Here is a 21,839-nt window from a genome sequence, read left to right as displayed (position 1 = left end):
CTTAATGGTGTTGCCATACTGCTACATGTTTCTGTTACACAACAAAGTGTCCTGAATTCTTATGGATCCATTGTGTTGCCTTAGATCAGTGGTTCTCAAATGGGGTACGTGAGATTTTTTTTTAATATTCTAAAAATAGCAACAATTCAAAAATCCTTTATAAATATAAATAAAAAATCTATTTGGAAAAAAAATCTTTTTTTCCAAATAGTTCGAGAAAGACCACTACAAATGAGCAATATTTTGCACTGTTATACAATTTAATAAATCAGAAACTGATGATATAGTGCTGTATTTTACTTCTTTATCTCTTTTTTCAACCAAAAATGCTTTGCTCTGATTAGGGGGTACTTGAATTAAAAAAAAAATTCACAGGGGGTACATCACTGAAAAAAGGTTGGGAACCACTGCCTTAGATTTTAATGGTTCCTGCGACTGAACACGATATTTTGAAGCCGGTACAATGCCCAAAATAAGGATTAATCGTGTTGCGGAAGTTATACTGTATACGCTACTGCAACCGTACAGTACATTTTGCAAAAGGCATTATATATTTTGTAGTCATTGTTTATGTAGTTACAGAACAAAGTAATGTATTTTTATGGATCCATTGCGTTGCTTTAGATTTACTGGTTCCTGCGACTGAACACGATATTTTGAAGCCGGTATAATGCCCAAAATAAGGATTAATTTGTTTTGCGGAAGTTATACTGTATACGCTACTGCAACCGTACAGTACATTTTGCAAAAGGCATTATATATTTTGTAGTCATTGTTTATGTAGTTACAGAACAAAGTAATGTATTTTTATGGATCCATTATGTTGCTGTAGACTTACTCGTTCCTGCGACTGTATAGTATTTATTTTCGATATTTTGAAGCCAGTTCGTTCCCATAGCTACACAACAAAGTGTCCTGTCTTCTTATGGATCCATTTTGTTGTATAAGATTATCCATTCTTATGACTGTCCAGTATTATTTGAAAAAGGTATATTTTGAAACTTCTAGCGCTACAGTACATGTTCCAGTTACACAATGTGTTGTTGTGTTACGGTAGCTATACCTTATACGTTCCTGCGATTGTATATTACATTTGGCACAAGGTATTATATATTATATTTTGAAGTCAGTGTTGCTATTAGTAAAGAAGTATGTATTGTATTTTCACGAATCCATAATGTTGCTGTTGATTTACTTGTTCCTGCAACTAGAGATGTCCGATAATGGCTTTTTTGCCGATATCCGATATTGTCCAACTCTTGATTACCGATTCCGATATCAACCGATACCGATATATACAGTCGTGGAATTAACACATTAGTATGCCTAATTTTGTTGTGATGCCCCGCTGGATGCATGAAACAATGTAACAAGATTTTCCAAAATAAACCAACTCAAGTTATGGAAAAAAAAAATGCCAACATGGCACTGCCATATTTATTATTGAAGTCACAAAGTGCATTTTTTTTTTTAACATGCCTCAAAACAGCAGCTTGGAATTTGGGACATGCTCTCCCTAAGAGAGCATGAGGAGGTTGAGGTGAGCGGGGTTGGGGTGGGGGGTATATTGTAGCGTCCTGGAAGAGTTAGTGCTGCAAGGGGTTCTGGGTATTTGTTCTGTTGTGTTTATGTTGTGTTACGGTGCGGATGTTCTCCCGAAATGTGTTTGTCATTCTTGTTTGGTGTGGGTTCACAGTGTGGCGCATATTTGTAACAGTGTTAAAGTTGTTTATACGGCCACCCTCAGTGTGACCTGTATGGCTGTTGACCAAGTATGCCTTGCATTCACTTGTGTGTGTGTGAAAAGCCATAGGTATTATGTGATTGGGCTGCCTTTAAGGTTTATTGGCGCTCTGTACTTCTCCCTTGTATCACTCCGTACAGCGGCGTTTTAAAAAGTTATACATTTTACTTTTTGAAACCGATATTATCGGACATCTCTACCTGCAACTGTACTGTATATTGTTCAACAGGTGTTATACACTTTGTTGCCACAGTTACACAACAAAGTGTACTGTATTTTTCTGGATCCATGTTCCTCCCGTTGTATATTTTCCTTCGGGTACTACAAGTGTGTACATTTCCACTACAGATTAAGTCTACTGTGTATTTATGGTTCCTTTATGTTACCGTAGATGTGCTCGCTCCTGCGATTACATATTCTGACGCCGTTGTGGTGCCGTAGTTCGACCTATTTTCTCGGGCCTGTTCCTGTTACACAACAAAGTGTGCTGTCGTTTTACGTATCCGTCGTGTCGCAGTAGATATACACGTTCCTGCTACTGTATATGTTGCAAGCATAGCGCCATTTCTCTTTGCACTTACACAAGGCGCTGTGTGTATTTTGCACGGCTGATTGTGTTGCCTTATCTCGCTTGTGCTGCGTGAGCACTGTGGCAAAAAAAAAAAAAAAAAATCCAAGATGGCACATTTCTTCAACCTTCAGGGACCAAGACAAGGTAGACCGCCTGGGAGTGGGAGGAGTATTTTCAGATTGTTAGTAAAAAAAAAAAAAAGATATAGAATATGCTGTATTGCACCCCCCCTCTCTTACACACACGCACGCACACACACACACACATACACGTGCACACACTGAGAGGGTGAGGACTGAGGCAGGTGGCTCCCCATGGCTGCAGCTTCATGACAACATGCCATTAGAAATCACGGGCCTGTTGATCAATCCTGCCGACATGACAGCTTTGCCGCAAGGCCTGGCGCTTTGAGTGCCGATGTGGCGGCGGCGGCAGCAGCTCCCTCTCCTGTTTCTCCCCACTAATTGGTGAAGGTTCCTTTTATATATGCTCGTGGCATGGGGCTTTTTTTATTTTTTTATACCCACCTCCTCTTTTCTCATCCATTTTTTAACCTCTATCTTGACATATAACTCATTCTGGTCTCATTCATTTATCAATATATTTAGTATGTTATTGCTTAGTATTTATTCTGCATTTATTATGTTTCATTCTGATTTTTTTCTCCTATATTTATAAATGTATTTAATTATATATATTTAATCTCTTTATTTAAAAAATGTTTTTTATTAATATTGTATCTCAATTATTTGTAATTTTGTCGTCTGTATTTATTTATTTACCGTATTTTTCGGAGTATAAGTCGCACCGGAGTATAAGTCGCACCTGCCGAAAATGCACAGTAAAAAAGGAAAAAAACATATATAAGTTGCACTGGAGCCGGGCCAAAATATGAAAAAAAACTGCGACTTATAGTCCGAAAAATACGGTACTTATCTTTTTAACACTTTTCCCCTTTATTTCCATCACATCACACAAGCTGCCTATCTAGTGTTAGAAAAAAAAATCCTCTTCCTATTTCAAAATGGAAATATTTTCCCCAAAAGAAGTGAACAACTTATCACAAACTGTTGGGACATTGACAAAAGGCCTTCTTCCTCCTCCTTTTCGGACATCAACATGTGAATATCTTAACTTGAAGTTCAGTTCAGTTTCAGTTTATTTGGAACATGCATACAATACAATGTAATACATCACACGATTCCAGTTGTTTCATTACAGCATGCCCGAAAAGGAGTAGGAAGAAGCAGAGCTTATTTAGTCCTACCCCTTTTCATGCCATAGCAATTTTATCCAATTTCCTTGTTCTCTGTAACAGACCAGTGAACAAATAAATAATATACCAGAGCAAATAAAAAGCATGACCATCTTTACATGCTGTATATATGATTTTGTTTCCACTTTTGCGCTGTCACATTACAAATCATAACTATGGAGGGTGTAGCGGGTGTAGGAGCAGGGGGGTAGAGGGGGGGAAGCATGTGCCGACGGCGTTGTTCCATCTGTATTTTTTTTTTTTTTTTTTTTTTTTTTTTTGGAGTTAGGATTTGACATTGACTCTAGGCAATATGCATCAGATACACATGGCGGAGAAAATAGGTCTTTGTCAAGTCGCATAAAGGCACAGGAAACTATTGCATTGTCTTTAATTGTGCCAACAATCCTATATACATAATTAAGTGAGGCTGTCATTTTTGTTGCTAGCAAACAGCTGTGCAGCCGCATTTGCTTGCATTTGATTTATCGCGGAATCCCCCTTTTCTAGCTCCATCAAACACGAGCAAGGTGTCAAAACAATCGTCAGGAAACGGCTGTTTTGTCGCTTTGCTGACTTGTCATGGCGCCACGTCGCCCCGCCGAAATAAACGAGGTTGGGCGGGGGTTGGGGGGGGGGATAAGTACGCGTTAAATATTCTTAACTGTGTCGCATTTGTCTTCTGCCTCAGCCCTCTTAATTAAACAGTCGCAGCGGCTTAGCCTACGCGCAGCCTGCTGATGACGAATGGTGACGGTAATGCTTTTGTTCATTTCGAATAGGTTTGCACAGTGTTTGAAAAGGAGAAGGAAGAAGCGGAACTTTTGGACCCCTCCACCGAACCGGTGCTTTTTGCTTGTTGTAATTCTAATAAACTTAAATTTCTGTCTATTTTCAACTCTAAATCTGACAATACACATATTGAAGTACTCGAAGTGTGTATTCGTTCATCTCAGACAGCTTTATTTTATATTTGTACTAGGTTCTTAAGCTAACAGTAACAATAACAGGACTGAAAGTAGCAGGAGTGAGTTTTTAGCAAAGAATTTTCAAATACATAAAATATAACCCTCAGGCCGTAAGACTCTTGAACGCATCATAATTAAATTAAATTATCCCCTCAACTCGCTGGAATAAAAAAGACTATATAACATACATCCATAAACGTGGACGCATGTGAAAAAGTGCAATATATTTATCTGTACAGTAATCTATTTATTTATATATATTTATATATATTTTTTTATTATATATATATATTATATATAGTATTTATATATATTTATTTATTTATATATGCACCTTATTGCTTTTTTATCCTGCACTACCATGAGCTTATGTAACGAAATTTTGTTCTTATCTGTGCTGTAAAGTTCACATTTGAATGACAATAAAAAGGAAGTCTAAGTCTAAGTCTAGTCTATAACCACATGGTATTCAAGCTAATAGCACATTGACTCAAAGCAGATTACATTGATTTAATAAAAAAAAAAAACATGTATTTAAAATTATATTTCGGTAACAGGACTGAAAGTAACAGGAGTGAGTTTTTAGCAAAGAATATTCAAATACATAAACTATAACCACATGGTATTCAAGCTAGTAGCACGTTGACTCTAAGCAGATTACATTGATTTAATAAAAAAAAAAAACATATTTAAAATTTTATTTACCGTAGGTAACAGGGCTGAAAGTAACAGGAGTGAGTTTTTAGCAAAGAAAACCCAAATACATAAAATATAAACACGTGGTATTTATGCTGAAAGCATAGTGACTCTCGGCAGATTACAGGGTTTTTATTTTTAAAAATGTATTTAAAAATATATAATTAAGTAACATTACTGAAAGTAATGAGAGTACGTTTTTTGCATTGAATAATTAAATACATTAAAAAATAACCACATGATATCTATGCTAATAGCATGTTTACACTAAGCATGTAACAGCAATTTAATAAAAAATATATATATTTAGGTAACAGGGCTTAAAGTAACAGGAGTGAGTGTTTAGCAAAGAAAACCCAAATACATAAAATATAACCACGTGGTATTTATGCTAAAAGCATAGTGACTCTCGGCAGATTACAGTGATTTATTTAAAAATGTATAATTAAGTAACATGACTGAAAGTAATGGGAGTACGTTTTTTTTTGCATAGAATAATTAAATACATAAAAAAATAAACACATGATATCTATGCTAATAGCATGTTTACACTAAGCATGTGACAGCAATTTAATTAAAAAATATATATATTTAGGTAACAGGACCTAAAGTAACAGGAGTGAGTTTTTAGCAAAGAAAACCCAAATACATAAAATATAACCACATGGTATTTATGCTAAAAGCATAGTGACTTTTGGCAGATTACAGTGATTTATTTAGAAAAATGTATTTTAAAATGTATAATTAAGTAACATGACTGAAAGTAATGGGAGTAAGTTTTTTTTGCATAGAATAATTAAATACATAAAAAAATAACCACATGATATCTATGCTAATAGCATATTTACACTAAGCATGGGACAGCAATTTAATAGAAAATATATCTATTGCGGTAACATAACTTAAAGTAACAGGAGTGAGTTGTTAGCAAAGAAAACCCAAATACATAAAATATAACCACATGGTATTTATGCTAAAAGCATAGTGACTCTCGGCAGATTACAGTGATTTATTTAAAAAAATGTATTTAAAAATGTATAATTAAGTAACATGACTGAAAGTAATGGGAGTACGTTTTTTTGCATAGAATAATTAAATACATAAAAAAAATAACCACATGATATGCTAACAGCATGTTTACACTAAGCGTGTGACAGCAATTTAATAACAAATATTTTTATTTAGGTATCAGGACTTAAAGTAACAGGAGTGAGTTTTTAGCAAAGAAACCCCAAATACATAAAATATAACCACATGGTATTTATGCTAAAAGCATGGTGACTCTCGGCAGATTACAGTGATTTAATAAAAGTAATAGCAGTAAGTTTTTTTTGCGTAGAATAATCAAATACATAAACAAATAACCACATTATATTTATGCTAATAGCATGTTTACACTAAGCACGTGACAGCAATTTAATTAAAAAAATTATATATTTAAAAAAAATATATATATATTTAGGTAACAGGAGTGAGTTTTTAGCAAAGAAAACCCAAATAATTTAAATATAACCACATGGTATTTATGCTAAAAACATGGTGACTCTAGGCAGAATACAGTGATTTAATAAATAAAAAAAATTATATATATATATATATTAAGGTAACATGACTGAAAGTAATCAGAGTATGTTTTTTCAATAGAATAATCAACTGCATATAAAAATAAACACATTATAGTTATGCTAATAGCATATTTACACTCAGCACGTGACAGCAATTTGATAAACAATATATATATATTTAAAAAATATACATTTAGGTAGCAAGACTGAAAGTAAAAGGAGTGAGTTTTTAGCCTAGTATAATCAAATACGTCAAATTTAAATACCGGTAAATATTTATGTGAATAGCATGTTGACACAGATTACAGCGTTTAGATTAAGCACATGTATTTTATAATACACATTTAGGTAACAGGACTGAAAAATAAATAAGTAGACATACGTTTTGGCATCCCATGACCTGTGAACCATGTGACTTGTGGAATATTCCAAATTTTTCAGAGGGGGTAATGTGTTAGGACTGAGTGAAAACCAAAATAAAATGTAATTTAACATTACATGAAGGAAAATATAAATAATGTGTTGTTAGGATCAGGAGTAACACAAATATGTAGAAAAATATCACAATTCTGAAGGATTTTAGCGATTATATTTCATGGTCAAGTTTCATTTTAGGAAGCAAGCACAGCCTGCTTTTTAAATTCTTCCTTTTGAATGTATTTATTAAATTCACAATCAGATCCTTGTGAGGGACATTTTGCTTAATGAAAAAAAAAGAATTCTGTAGTTCTTTTCATGATGTTTTTATATGTTTTATTTCCCGGTGCATATTTGGCGGAATGGCCCGTATTTCATCCCCCTTCTTTTGTTTGTTCACTTCCTGTGTTGTACATGCAATGTAGCCCTTATTTTATTAATGTCAAGTTTGCATGAATGTTTTGGTTCGATGCTAAATATGTGATTCCGCCTGAGCTGCTACCTCCACCCAGTGGCGCAACATGTAATAAAAAAAAATGAAGGCAGGTGTGATTGGCAGCGCGCCGCATTTAATGTTGTGCGCCTTAAGCAAAGTGTGTGCAGAGGTAGGTGGGGGTATTCGCTGCACAATAGCGGCGCTATCTCCCACCCTGCTTTGTCTCTCTCATTGTGCACCTTATTACATGCCGCATTTGGCGTGGAGAATCCCCCCCGTCTTATCGCCGCTGAATTTTAATGCCAGCCGTCGGTCGTTCCGCCCTTGTCCCTCATGTCGAGGAAAAGAGCGATAAGTGTTTAGCTTATTTCGCCGAACGTTGAAGTACGTCACATGTTTGCACGACTCAAGGCAGATGAAAAGGAGTCGCAAGAAGCCCAGCTTACTGTATTTAAAGCGACAGTGTGTGTCAGGTGGCTTCCTGTGTTGAGCATGTGCCAGGTTATCAAACTCGTGGTTGTTTGCAATGAATCACGTGCGTCTTCTTTGCCATTTTGCCTGCACGCAGAAAAAAAGAGAGCCGTAGCCCGGGCGAGTTTGAATCCGGGGTGGGGATAGCCGGTGTTCCTCTTAAAAGGGGCCCCTATACTCGTCTCTCGATCTAAGCTGGTTTTATGTGGTGGGCCGCGACACTTTGAAGTCGCCTTACAGCACTCACTTCATCAAGTTCACTAGTCGTTTTAATGGCAGATCAATACCTTTCAAAGTCGCACAGTTAATTTGATGATGTGATCACGCTGGGACCGACTCTCTCTCCTCCCCTGGTTTGGACCTGGTTTTTCAGCGGCGGAGTTGTGCATTGAACAACATCCATACAATTGAAACATCATTTGTTAGTTTAAAAGCTCCACCGTGTCTATTTAAACTGACATTATTTATTGAATGTGAATTGCCACACACATTTTTTAATATCCAGATGTGTGTTTTGAAATGTATTATTGTTCAACATTTTTGGGGGTTCTCAAGTCATCTCCTCAAAATCTATTAATTGTTTTGTTTTTTTATAATTCCATCATATTGGTAAATGTAGCAAATCTCTCATTTAAACTCAAAATATGTTTAAATGATCATTATTTATTCATGTCAATTACTTTACACACAGTGTATATTTTAAACAATCACTCTAATATTTAAATATATTGATAGCTATATTTGATTATACAAAAAATTGTGATTATTAACCAATATAATTCAGTTTGTTTCCTGTATTTCTTTTGGCAAAACAGGTTTACGTAGTTAAATAATAATACAGTTTCTCATTCAGACTGTACAATGATGTAATAAATAAATAAATGTAAATTGCATCTAAATGTTATGTAGGTATAAAAAAAATTTACTAAATCAAACATGTATTTGAAATAGATATTTTTGAATGAATGAAAATACGACAAAGACCGACGGCTTTTCGGTGGCGCGAGCCTGAATTAGGAAACTTTTCTGTTATTTTAATTCAAACACCATCTGTTTTTTTTCGGGGTTTTTTTAGCTTTTTTTCGAGCTGCGAAAGCCGGATCGGCACATGGAGAACAAAAGCCAATTTAGTATGTTCATCTAAGGGTTGCTAATGGTATTAGGGAGCCTGCAGGGTGGTCGCCCGGCCGCTCGCTCGGGCAGCGGGGGCCTGGCGAGGCCGCGGCTTGACCTCCCGGCGCCGATTCATGGGGGCGGCTGTCGTTTCTGCCCCGCATCTGCCTTTATTTCAGGAGAATTAAAGTGCATCCGTGACCAAAATGAGTGAAACGGCGATGGAGAAATTATGGTGGTGTGTTGTTTTTTTTAAGGTAGGAAAGATGTTGAACGCCAGAAAGTTGACTCTTCCTAGTTGTCGTTTATTTCCATGATTTGGAATTACGTAGAAGTCGGTGCCACGTCTGATGCCGCTTTGCCAGATGGTGCAGAAAAGAGGCTGCGAGTGACAGCGCCGAGCATCGCCTGTTGTGAGGCTTCTTTTTTTTAACGGCGGAGAGGGAAAAAAAAGCTCTCCTGGATGCAGTTGCAATGCTGCAGTAGGTGGTGCTGAGGCGGGGGCCCGCCTGCCTGCCTGCATGTGTGGTCTTCGGTGGTCGGGCGAGCCTTGGCGAGAGCCGCCGGGGGTCCGCCGTTTTTAATAAATCTTTCATGATGAGCTGAAGCGCTGGCTCACGGCGCTAGGTTGAAAGGAGAAAAAATTATGTAATAAAAATGTAAACACCGATGATTCAATTATTTCTTTTTATACACAATAATATATAATTGGAATATAGGAAATCACAGTTTAAATTAAAAAGTTATTTTTTTAACCTTTTATTTACCTGGATGTTCAAGCTGCATGAAATCTGGTTTCATTAAATAATAATTTTATATAATTACATATATGATTGGCGTGTTTAAAAAACCATTATTTCAAATGAATTGTTTTTGTCCTGCTGTTCATGCCGCAGGAAAATATTGTTTCATTTAAAGTGTGTTAGTCTAATGTTCCTTTTAATTAAAAAAAAATTTTTTATTATTGGAATATATGCAAAAAAATAATAATATTTTTGAGGTAAATGTAAAAAGAAATAGGGAACATTTTAATTATGAGATCAAATAAATGTATGCCGCATACAGGAACTATTGCCTTAATAGGAAAATAAATGTTACTTGTAATAAAAAAAAATTTTGTAATATATGATTGGGATATTTATATAAAAAATAAAATTCTAAGCTAAAATAAATACATTTTTGTATACTGCTGTTAATGCTGCAGTAAATATTGCTTCATTAAAACTGTGTTAGTTTATTTGATTTTGTTAAAAATACAATTATGAAGTGAAAAATAGGAAACATTTTTTATTATGAGATGAAATAAATGTATGCTGCCAGAAATATTGCTTCATTTTTTTTCTTTGAATAAAAATACATTGTTAGGATATTTAAAATAAAATAAAAAACTATAATTATAAGTTAAAATAAATGTATAGATATATTTTTGTATACTGCTGTTAATGCTGCAGGAAATATTGCTTCATTAAAAGTGTGTTAGTTTATTTTATTTCTGTTATAAATACAATGATATTATTAGATAAAAAAATGTAATTATGAAGTAAGAAATAGGAAACAATTTAAATTAGATGAAATAAATGTATGCTGCAGGAAATATTGCTTCATTATTTTTGCTTTGAATACAAATAAATTGTTAGGCTATTTAAAAAAAACTATAATTATAAGTTAAAATAAATGTATAGATGTACCCTGCTGTGCATGCCGCATGAAAGCATGCTTCATTAAAAGTGTATTAATGTGGCCCGCTCTCATGGGAGGTACCTTAAGATGATGTTGTGTCTTTTTCTTTAAATTGTTGGAGGGGGAAAAGAAGAAAAAGAAAGAAAAAAAAAAAAGAATCTTCCAGATTTGGTCCCTGTCAGTCAGAAATAATTGTGTGCTTAATCTTGTCCCTGATGGATGACTTGGAGTTCAGCAATGGGCCAGCTCCCAATGACAAATACAATATTAATATTCATTAAGTGCTTTGACAATGCTAATTTTGATGCAGTAGTAAAAGGGCCTTGCAAAGTTAGCGGCCAAAGCATCAGAGCTGAGCAAGGTGGCGAGATAATTTGTGCTGCTTTAGTGAGCGCTGGGCTTTTTAAAGTCTTTAAGCAGGGGGGGAAAAAAGGGCTAGGTAGCACAAACAAAATAAAAGAGAAAGGGAAAAAGTTCAGACGCATTGGAAAGCAGGACGGTGGAAGTAATACGATCAAGAGGCGGCGAGGAAAAATTTGACACCTTCAATGCTGCTGCTGCCGCGTCTTCTTTGAGAACATTTTTTTTTATTTCAACAAAAACTGGCAACAAAAGATGGTAAGTCAGCGCATTCTTGCCTTCTTTTTTTCCCCCTCCTTGCGTTGTTTGCTGTTGTTTGTTTAATCTTTTTGATCTTTTCAATTATCACCATTTGAAGATCAATAGTCATTTTTTATCTGCGGCGGTTGAAAGGCGCACAGCGGTGGTATCGTGGCTGCGCGCTCGGATCACGGCTTTAAGAGTGGGCTTCCTTCTCTTCCAGCCGCCAGTTGGCCGCCGGACGTTTTTTCCTTCGCCTGACCGAGCGCTTGTTTGCATTTATTTGCTTTTGTTTTTTAGCGGCCGTTGTTTGGCTCCGACTCCACGCTGCAATGCCACACTCGGCTCTTTTTGATGCCAAACCCCAGCTTTTGTCCGCCCTGTCGGCAACGCTTCTCTCCGCGGAAAGTCAAAATGCTTTTTTCCCTTCCCCTGCGTTCCTCATTTTTGTGCTTTTTAATTTAGTGTGACTCGCGGCGAATGGAGCGTGGCTCGCTGCTTCTTTTCTTTTTGTAGCGGGGGGATTAATGACATGACGGCGGACACCCCGCTGCTTGAGTTTAGCCAAGTTAGGGCAACTCCTAAAGACGCCACTCCACTCGCCTTATGTCTGCCAAGCCGGTGAGTGAAAGCGGCTCTTCTCTTCTTGTTCCTTATCAAAGAAAGAGGACACAAAAGAGGCTTATTAGGTGAAGGGGGGGTGGATATGGTGAAGATGTGCGAGGGGGAGAGAGGAGAAGGGAACCCGGGCGGACGCGGAGACGGAGCGCCGCAGCCGGAATCTGGAAGGCTACCGCTGCCTCCGAGGCTTTTCCGGCGTTCCTTGGCTGGCTTTTCCGCCGGCCCCTTCCTTCTCTTATCGGCTTAACCCATCGGGGCGTTTAGCGAAGGGGGCTGCCGTAGACGAGGTGCTGCCCCCCAGTGGATTAGTGGCTGACATGGTGGTGGGAGTCTGCTTGGAGTCTGTGCACGAGCGCGAGTGGCAGCATGCTTGTTTTAACCAGGAAGAGAGCAGCATCCCAAATACAGCTCTTTTAAATGGTAAGGCTTTTTTTGTTTTTTAATTCAAACTTGCTTTTCAGTAATACTTGCTTGCTCGGCTTGAAATATTACGCGAGGGACCGCTTCTATTTCTGGCTGTTTCTGCCGGCTGGGCAATTTATAACACTTATGTTGCTAAGTGACAGATTGACAATTTGGATAATGAAAGGTAGTGTTTGATTGCTTTGTCTTGACACCTCTGTGTTATTATTCTAAGGCTTTACGGCTTTGTCTTTAACAATGAAATACAATTGGAATGAATGACGCTATCAATTCTGTTCATTTAACAAGCATTCAATTAGTACTAATATTCTAATCATTTAGATGGATTATCACTATCTCGCCGTTTCAACGTGAAGCAATATTTTCAGAGTTTTGTATTTTTAAAGGTGAATATGATTATTTTTAAATAACCCAAAATTATGTGTGAATTGACAAAATCTTTTACAAATTTATTGATTTCAAAAAAAAAATTTTTTTTTACTGTCCACATTTAATTTTTTTTTTTCCCACCAAAGTTACATGCCCGCTTCTTTAAAATGAACTAATTGTGAATAAGCGGGTGTTTGTTATGCTTTGGGGCAGCACGGTGGGAGAGGGGTTAGTGCGTCTGCCTCACAATACGAAGGTCCTGGGTTCGATCCTGCATTTCCTCGGGATCTTTCTGTGTGGAGTTTGCATGTTCTCCCCGTGACTGCATGGGTTCCCCCCGGGTACTCCGGCTTCCTCCCACCTCCAAAGACATGCACCTGGGGATAGGTTGATTGGCAACACTAAATTGACCCTAGTGTGTCTGTCTATCTGTGTTGGCCCTGTGATGAGGTGGCGACTTGTCCAGGGTGTACCCCGCCTACCGCCCGAATGCAGCTGAGATAGGCTCCAGCGACCCCCCGTGACCCCGAAAGGGACAAGTGCTAAAAAATGGATGGATGTTATGCTTTGTTAAAGTTTTGCTGACTTTTTTCGCTTTTCAAGTGTTTTCTTTGGGTCATCAGTTACCGTGAAAAATATCCCCGCCCGCATCACCCCTCCCTCATTTTTTGTTGTTGTTGTGTTGTTTTTGTTTATGCCATTGTGGCGATCGCGAGCTGTCCATCACTTAAGAAAACGCACGTGGGACAAAAGGTGGGAGCGGGAGCGTGGCGGGCCCCGGCTGAATGGAGGGGAGGGCAGGCAATTAGCCACCGCCTTGTCAGGGGGTTCTTTTACTTGTCAAAGCCGGAGCCCCCCCCCCCATGCTATTGTGCAGAAAAGGGCATTCCCTGGGCTTTGTTTTGGTTTTTTGGGGCCTCCGGAGAAGGATGCCCGAGGCCTGGCGCAATGTTGGATGCTCGCAACAATTTCCTTTTTTTCTTTTTTTTTTAAGTTTGCAAAAGAAGAAATTAATGAAAAGTTAATTAGCTGTGTCCAAAACGAATAACGCCCTTTTCTCCTTGAATCTAAATAATTAATGCATCCATTCCCAGCATTACTAAATGTACATTTCTAGCTTAATCCTAATTATCAGTGTATGACTATATATGTTTTGGAGAGAGAAATACAGTGCACACATTTAAATAATTTATTCTATAAATATTTAATTTGCGAGCATCATGGTTACGCTTCTTTCAGGGGTTCGATCATTAAAAATGTGTAAAATGTGTAATAACCCAAAAAAAGTTTTAATGTCATAAATAGTCCAGTTTATTATTTGGTTTCCCAAAATTAATGTATCATTATCATAACTCTTTTGTTATTATTATTATTATTATTATTATTACATATTTTGTGTATTTTTCTAGAGACCTTTAATTTGTGTATTTTTTTACTTTACTGTAGTAGGTAAAGTTTGGATTAGATGACGTTCGGAGGGTGAAGGGGGCTCTTGAGGCATTTTTGGATAAGTAAAACTTAAAGAAATAAAGGCTTGTCAGAGTTTTTCTTGGGGAAAAAAGTGGCGACCGACCTGTCTTTTTGGATCATGTTGTGTATTTTACCTTGTAGCCGAAGCTTTTCACGCTGCCGGTTGGTCTCTGGACATCCCGGAGGCACCGAGGAACCCCCTCCCCAACACTTACAGCAGGGTCTTTTTTGTGTATTAATGTATAAGATACCCCTCGGTCATTTTGTTCCCCCTCACTTCTTGTGACCGGCATCAAAACTTTCCAGTGGAAAAGCTGTGGTTAACAGTGACGGATGGATGAGGCGCCCGGTAGCAGAGGAGGGGGGTGGCGGGGTCTGAGGAGAGGTAGGCCGCAGACCCTGCTTGGGGAGCTGCTCAAATGACTAACACCCTTGGGAGCAATGGTCAGCCGTCGGCGGGTGTAAAAACAGTCAAGTTCACCCACACAGGAGGAAAGTGGGGCGCCAGAAACGGAGCTTCTCTGCAGGATAGGGGGTGGCTGGGGTGGGAGGTCATGTAAACGTTGGATGGATCTCCGGCCGGGTTGGAGGAGACAAGAGCCTTCAGGGTGGGCTGCTGGCATCTCAATCTGAGCAGCTGAATGGGTAAAGCTGCTCCCCCTTGTTAGCACCTTTCTGGCATGTTGGGGGCCGGTTAAAGGGTGGCTGATCACTTGTGTGTTGTACATAATGATGTAAAATTATAATTAGAATTGTTGCAATATTATTTACTTGACGGTTGGATAAGGTGATTGGTAACAGGGAGTGGGGTGGTCTTGTGAGAGGTAGGCCGCAGACCCTGATGGGGAGCCGCTCAAATGACTAACGCCCTTGGGGAACAATGGTCAACCGTCAGCCAGTGTAAAAACAGAGATGAAGTTTACCTACAAGAGAGCTTCGCATAGGGGATGACTCGGGTGGGAGTAGGGGGTGGTGGGGTGAGGTACCCGCGGGATGGATCTCTGGCTGGGTCAGAGGAGACAGGAGCTGAGTTGGTAGTCCTGGGGGTGGGCTACTGGCATCTCAATCTGAGCAGATATGTGAGCGCTCTCATTTTTAGCACTCATCTGACAGGTTGGGGGCTGTTCGGAGTGGGGGCGGTCACCCTCTTTTAAAATGTTTGTACGGTGCTCTATGTGACAACGTACACATACTAATTTGCGTCTCGCACATTTAAAAAGCGATGTTGCGATGTTATTTACCTGACAAAACTCTATTTGATCATGTCTTATCCATAAAATGTACATAAAAAAAAAAGAACCTGACAGCTTAACATATTCTTTTGTCGGCGCCCAATTCAAACTCTTGATTGCCAGCCTTTCAAGTGAAATTCTGCGCAGTCTGATTGCATTTCAAAAGGCGGAATTCACTCGCGCTCTTCACTGCCGTATCCACACAATATCACCTCTCAGAGACGCCCGTTTAACTCAGGTGCGAGAGCTCAAGAGGCTGTTTATGTTGAAAAGACGAATGGAGAGAGAGCTTTAACACACCGGCGCCCCGGAGTCAATTTGTCAACACTTCCACCAAATAGCACTTCATATTTAAGCTACTTGTGCGCAGCTTTATTTATGTGTGACACATCAGAACGTGTCCTCTCTGCCATTCCATTTGATGTGCCGACTATCAAAGACGTGAGAAGCGGGAAAAATGAGTGCTGACGAGCGACCTGAGCGCGTATAGCGAAGGGAACGCGAGGACGGGGGGGCGGCAGAGGGTAGGAGGAGCAAAGGCTCTGGCCCACATAATATTTTTGTTCTGCGCTCTGATCAAACAGTCGGCATGTCAAGGCTGTAAAGTGCATAATTAAGTTCAATAAAACATACTGGGGTCTCCGGAGCCCCCAATTTGGGCCCTCGGAGTTGCATCCTCTCCACTGTCAACACTTTCGGATCATTCCTACGCCGATTGACCGAGAAATATCGTTTGTGAGACCTAATCTGAGCAGAATGCCTTGAACAAGACTTGAATTTGTCTCCGCAGTTTATATTCCATCACTGATACTTCCTTAAGTATGCTTTTAGATTGTCTGCTTGATTTGGGGGGCTTGCATGCCAGCTGTGGATGATCTCAAATCCCAGAGGGAACGCTGTCCTTGAGAAAAATAATTGTGCGTAAACATATTTGGACATTTATTTATTATTAATTGTTTTGTTTGTTCTGTCTTGGACGTGGGACATCTTCTGGTAGAGTTAGCTCTGGAATGTGAGAGGCCTAAGAGAACCCCAATCCATCATGCTATCCTTCATCCCCTGAATCCTTCAACCTCATCCCTGCTCTGGCCTCACTTGCAGCTCATTAGCGTCTGGCGGACTGTTGTGACAAGTTGTCATACCATGACATAAAGCAGAAGAAAAGGCAGCTTTAGCGTAGACCAACCCTTTTTCTTCCCTTGGCCCGAGCCATCCCATGGCCCCCTAAGGTTGGCACTTCCACATTTAGGGCCCTGCGAGGTGCCACTAGGCGGAAACGCAAGACCATACCCAGGGGGTGAACAAGGGGCTGGGTCAAATGCAGAGAACAAATGTCACCACACCTAGTGTGTGTGTAACAATCATTGGTACTTTAACTTTAACAGCTCGTTCCTGTCCAGAACATCCACATCGGTCTTGACAGCCTATAGTCTCACTCCGTCACTCCTCTAGTGACACACCTCCAGGAGGTCTGACTCGAAGCCGCACATTGATTTGACCACTTCCCACGGAATATTTTTTAACAGTCATTTATCAATTTTGATCAAGAACTCCCTTGGTCCTCTGGGTGCATCTGTTAAAAGCAGCCTCAGAAACCTTGGGGTTGTGTTTGATCAGTCCATGTCTTTGGAGGGTCACTGTTGTCAACTGACCAAAAACTGTTTTTATCATCTCAGAAATATTTCTAAAGTGAGAAATTTGTTGTCAAAATTGGATCTCTTGACTATTGACTATTGCAATTCTCTTTTCACTCCCTTCAACAAGTCAACGCTAAAGAGACTTCAGACTGTACACGATGCGGCTGCCAGACTTTTGACCGATGCACCCAGAACAGCCCATGTCACCCGCGTTTTGTCCAGTCTTCGTTGGCTTCCAGTTAAATTCCGCATTGAGTTTACGATTTTAGTCCTGACATTCCGTGCGTAGCATGGTGGGGCCCCTCAGTACATCACTGACTTGCTATGCCCCTACTCTTCAGGCGCAGCTACGGTCTTCAGGCCAGCGTCTTCTAAAACCTGTGGAGACCTGGCATTCCAGGCTATAGCTCCCAGACTCTGGAACAAGTTGCACCAGTCCCTCTGTGATCTTGACTGTGTTGAAACTTTTAAGAAACAGTTGAAAACTTCTCTTTTTAGTAAAGCTTTTAGTTAATGCACCTTTTAACTATCAATTTTAATCCACTTTGTATCATTTATATGATGTTGCCCTTGTTGCTTTAATTGATTTGTTTTACTTCACCTATGTTTTGTACAGCGCTTTGTGATTTTATCTGAAAAGCACTTTATAAATAAAATGTACTTACTTACTTACTAACTTTACTGCCATCAATTCGGCATTCATTTCAAAATAGATTAATTGCTATGAAATTTAAGTTCGTACACTTCTGCTCGCCATGGTTGGGAATGGTAGGGCCCCAGAAAGTGCTACAGTGCTTAGTGGAAACCGGGCTTGAAAAAGTGAGTGTTCAAGTAATATAAGGCTCACAGCTGGAAGTAGGAATAGAGCGGTGAATAAACAGCACCAGTGGCCATATCAGTCACAGAACAAGAGGTGGCAAATCCCACGCTTGCACTCAAGCGTGTTGCCTTCCTTACGCCGCAGCAGCAGGCAGGCAGGCGCCCTGTGTGTCCTGGACAAAGAGTGAAGTCTGCGTATTCATTGATGGACGCATGCGTACTCTCAAACTGTCTTCAGGGTCTTGTGAATGTCTTTTTGGAGGCTTGAAAAGCTCGGCATACTTTGCTGGACAAATGGTATTGTCTGATGCTATATTTGTTTGTTGTGGTGAAGGATGCTACTTAGCGGGGGTGGAAACGGACAGGAAGCATTTTTTTTTTTTCTATCTTTGTGGAGAAGCCTCCCACGTTGCTTGCTTTTGTCTGCTGGCGCCTTGTTGGTGTTGAAGCGGTCAAACACGAGAGTTTTTCGGCCACAGAGGAGGAGCCAAGGCCTTCTTCTTTCAGGGACCACCGGGTTATGCATCTTTGACAACCAGAGTGGATTTTTGCATGGAAAGGGAAAGTAAACACTTTCCTTTAGGTATGGCAAGAAGACAAGCGTACCTTTCCTTTTGAGTCAATGTGTTGCACGTGATTGATGATTCTCAGTTGACCAACCAATGTACTTCAGTGGGTATACTACCCTTCAGGTACCCGGTACCCTCGCAGTGTATAACCCACAGTGTCGCTAGCTTTTTCCTCAAAGTAAGTCCTGCACGAAACCCACGTCCTTCTTGGTGTAAACTAGAAATCCACTGTTTTTTTTAACTCTTTCAGACCTCTTTAAGTTTGGTCTCAGGCCTTTTAATAGCCGAGACCTCTGGACAAAAGACTTTTCCTCCAAATCTACGCGAAAAAAGCTTTTTACAGCGCAGATGAAGAATCGACAACATTCTTTCACATCATTACTCCAGGGAGGAGGTTAGGGGGTGAGGGAAGAGAGAGAGAGAGGGTAAGGGGAGCACGAGCGACAGGACTCATCAGCTGTATGCGGCAGCTGTCATCATCCGTTTTTTTTCTTTCACCCCTTCCCATCATCCGTCTATTCTGGATGTGCAGATCAGATCAGCAGCGCCTTGGTTTGTGTTTCTTTCTAACGAATGCCATTCCACCGAGAACCCCCCCCAATCCAACCCTTACAAACACATATATGTCCCCCCCCCTTTCAGCCCCACCACTCCTCCACAGCCTTTTCAGTTTGAGGCTGTGAATGAGTCCCAGGAGTCTCGCTGCCTCCCTGGAGTTCTGCGGGGTTCATTAATCTTTCATTGGGACCATGGCAATTGGGAATGCCCCACCACCCCGCTCCCCCACTTCTCCACCGCTATGGAGAGGGCTTGCACACATCCTACCCCAGATCCTCCATACTTTAGTTTGAGATGGCCATTTTACCCCAATCTGTCTACCCTGTCCACCCCCCTTGGTACATGCCCCTGGGTGCACGCCGCCCCCTGACAGCATCCACTGCCAGAAATGTGCCACATTTTTTCCTTGTGCATGGCTTTAAGTCACTAATGAGGGTATGTGAGTGCCTATAAGAGACCAGCGCATCAGCCCCGCCTCTCTGCCATCACCCCCACCCTTGAACATATCATCCATGTTATGATAAGCCTGATTAGTGCTGCTTCTTTGACTGCTGAGGGCAGGATAAAGAGTGAGTAAAGAAGCGAAAGCCACCAGCCTAATCTACAACACTGCTCTAATCTGGTTATCTGGTGGCTAGGGGGACTGTCCCAGGCCAGGAGCGATGAGGGGGGGGCTTGTTAACTCTGGGAGGATGCGGGGGCCCATGGCAACACATCCCTCTAGCTCCACTGTAATCTTCGGGTAATTGAAAAAAAGGGATAGAGGCTGGGCTGTGCCACTTAGGAGCACAATGAGAAGATTACATAGCTCGCAGTAATTTGGCTAAAATGGCAAAATGGATTTTTCAGCCTAGTCCTCCACTCTCCTCTCCTCATGATACAATCCTGGTCCCTAAGAACCAAACCCAGGGAGAGTGCAAAGTGTTAATGACTGTGGTTTTACATGCCCTGTCTCGATTTTTGGTGGTTTGCGGAAGATCGATTAGTGTGGTTAAAAAGTGCTTTATCACGCGGGGCCCAAATGAGCAGTGGCAACCCTCCAGGGCCTCATAGATCGTGACTGGATTCCAGGGTGACACCACAGAAAAGTGTTTTTAATTACAAACCGCACTGTTTTCACTGAAGCTCAGTGGTTTGGCGCCGGGAATCACCCGGAATATGATACTTCTTATTTGCGGAGTCTCGTTCTCCCAGATATTAACCCTTGCCTCTTTTTTTCTCTTGTCTTTCTCAGTCTAATAAGGTTCCAGTGGTTCAGCACCCTCACCACGTGCACCCTCTCACACCTCTGATCACCTACAGCAATGAGCACTTCACACCAGGGAACCCACCCCCACACCTACAGACAGACGTGGACCCCAAAACAGGTACGTGTCTGGACTTCAGTATTGGGAAGTCAACACTGAAATCCCTTCACATGGACAGTTTTTGCATTAAAAACCAGCAATGGGCCGAAAAACCTTCGTATTTTTTTGGACTATCCATACTCCAAAACATATTGATCTCATGTTGTTTTGTTTTGCCTCACTCGCTGACTAATGAATGCTTTTTGTTGGTCTGCAGTCTGCATTTTAGGTAATAACACCGCCCTATTACGTTGGCCTTGACAAGGGCTTCCGAATAATGTACCAGCTGCTGTTTAATGTAGTGCCTAATGGGGCGGCTTAATTAGACTTAATTAATTAACGAGACTTATTAGGTTCCCAACACTCGTGACTGGTTGACTAGCTTTTATAACTGACGTGTTTTTGTTTTTTTATCAAGGTTTTGCTTAGTCAGACTGCGAAAAGGCGAAACGGAACATTTTTTTTTCATTCAGATTGTCAGAATGAACATTATAAACTGTGCTAACTTAACTAAATGTATTTTTGTATTCAATTTGATTATCACTGAATAACCTAAAATGTAGGAAGTCAATAGTGTAATGATTTACAGTAAATTCTAGTTTGCACCGTATTCTGCATTTACTTGACTTTTGCTAGCCTGCTGGCTAGTTAGCATTAGCCCAACTAGCTATGATTCAAATAGCTTTGCTTGCATCCAAAGTTAACATTAGCTTCCCTTTACTCTAATCTGTCTCGTTATTCTGCTTTATTACAGATATAGCACTGTTGTTACTTAAATCGGGCAATTAATCAATTACATGTACCGTATTTTTCGGAGTATAAGTCGCTCCGGAGTATAAGTCGCACCGGCCGAAAATGCATAATAAAGAAGGAAAAAAACATATATAAGTCGCATTTTTTGGGGAAATGTATTTGATAAAACCCAACACCAAGAATAGACATTTGAAAGGCAATTTAAAATAAATAAAGAATAGTGAACAACGGGCTGAATAAGTGTACGTTATATGACGCATAAATAACCAACTGAGAACGTGCCTGGTATGTTAACGTAACATATTATGGTAAGAGTCATTCAAATAACTATAACATATAGAACATGCTATACGTTTACTAAACAATATGTCACTCCTAATCGCTAAAACCAATGAAATCTTATACGTCTAGTCTCTTACGTGAATGAGCTAAATAATATTATTTGATATTTTACGGTAATGTGTTAATAATTTCACACATAAGTCGCTCCGAAGTATAATTCGCACCCCCGGCCAAACTATGAAAA

General features: G+C 40.0%; 1 protein-coding gene across 24 annotated transcripts in view; it reads left to right on the top strand.

Annotated features, from left to right (window-relative positions):
* The window catches only part of tcf7l2 (transcription factor 7 like 2), a 218,660-nt gene that overhangs the window by 151,313 nt on the left and 45,508 nt on the right, over nt 1-21,839 (top strand). For all 24 annotated transcript variants that reach the window (XM_072914123.1, XM_072914124.1, XM_072914122.1 and 21 more), the window contains one exon: nt 20,449-20,581. In XM_072914123.1, coding sequence (XP_072770224.1) covers nt 20,449-20,581 — 133 coding nt within the window. The remainder of the gene's footprint in view (nt 1-20,448; nt 20,582-21,839) is intronic.

Source organism: Nerophis lumbriciformis, linkage group LG11, assembly GCF_033978685.3.
Source record: "Nerophis lumbriciformis linkage group LG11, RoL_Nlum_v2.1, whole genome shotgun sequence".
In the NCBI taxonomy this organism is placed as follows: domain Eukaryota; kingdom Metazoa; phylum Chordata; class Actinopteri; order Syngnathiformes; family Syngnathidae; genus Nerophis; species Nerophis lumbriciformis.
Note: the sequence above shows the minus strand (reverse complement) of the source record. Positions and strands in the feature narration are given on the sequence as shown.